This window comes from Austrofundulus limnaeus, unplaced genomic scaffold, assembly GCF_001266775.1.
Source record: "Austrofundulus limnaeus strain Quisiro unplaced genomic scaffold, Austrofundulus_limnaeus-1.0 Scaffold73, whole genome shotgun sequence".
NCBI classification, from domain to species: Eukaryota; Metazoa; Chordata; class Actinopteri; order Cyprinodontiformes; family Rivulidae; genus Austrofundulus; species Austrofundulus limnaeus.
In genome coordinates, this window is record NW_013952475.1 from 1589716 (window position 1) to 1590947 (window position 1232).

Here is a 1232-nt window from a genome sequence, read left to right on the forward strand (position 1 = left end):
GCCTCAACCACAGACTGTAAACATGCAGGTGTGCCTAAAACTACAGAATTACAACTTGGTGCAACATAACGGTGACACAAATAAAACATTATTTTTAGGATGTTTGATGAGTTCAAACTTATTTTGTCTTTGTTGACGTGTTTAAAACTACACCACAAATAGAAACTGTGGAAGTTGACTCATTCCACCTCAATAACCCATCGTCATTTTATTACAAAATCAGCCTAGACAATAACTGTTCTAACAGGATGTGGATAATTTCATAACTAGTTATAAAATCTGAATATTGAGTCATTGAATTTAAAAAAGGGTTAAAATCACCAATTAGCAATCTGTTTTATACACATAAAAGTCTTTATCAATATGTGAATTAAGCTAAACAAACTGAGAAATGCCAAAGCTTTTCCACTGTAAACAGTAAAGTGACAGAGAAAACGCTGTGAATGATTAACCAGTGATAGGCTGGACAATYAAGCTTTCATTCATCAGCAGCAGAATGAACATGAATTTAAGGTTTCTTTTAATCCCAAGTTCCTTTTTTTAATGGTGGCGATGATTTGGTGTTTAAAGAAAGAAGGAAACTTGAGGTTAGACCCACAACCTGCTCAGAGCCGTTCCTCTAATATTAGACCCTTCACAGACGCCTCAGCGGTGGGAAATGACCGGAGTAGACAAGCCAAGAAAACTGAAACAACAAACACAGATTACATATCATTATTAAGGTTTCTTACCATGTTTGTTTATTTGTTTGTTTATGGATGAATGAAGTGTTCCATGTCCATCATTTCCTCAGAGTCCAGGCTGCTGCTGCTGCAGTCAGACACATGACCTAAAGCTGCTGCCAAGGAGGAAATGCTCGGTAATTCAGTGTGGACAGCAGAGTGACTGAGAGCAAGAGAGGAACAGCACAAGCATGAAAATGTGTCAACCGGGCGGGTTCTGAACTCTTAAATGTCAGGGGTCTTTTTTTTATGTGACACAAAGCAACAATGATCTCCCAAAGCATGTTAGCTTCTCTGAGCAGCAGCAAATCAAACCTTTGTTCAGTATTTGTAAAACAGACAAATTTATAATAATTTTATGTTTGCTAATGTTTATTAACTGTAGAACCTGGATTAAGTTGAATCTGAAAGTTAAAAATAGAGTTTTATTAACATCTGTCCAGTGTTTCATGATATATTTTGATGACACACAACTACACACACACACACACACACACACACACACACACA

The 1232-nt window shown here is 36.8% G+C and overlaps 1 protein-coding gene across 1 annotated transcript in view; it reads right to left on the reverse strand.

Moving 5' to 3' along the window:
- The window catches only part of si:ch73-40i7.2 (FYN-binding protein), a gene marked incomplete in the record, with an annotated part of 28298 nt that overhangs the window by 11308 nt on the left and 15758 nt on the right, over nt 1–1232 (reverse strand). The window contains 1 exon segment of the mRNA XM_014010800.1: nt 732–838. Coding sequence (XP_013866254.1) covers nt 732–734 — 3 coding nt within the window.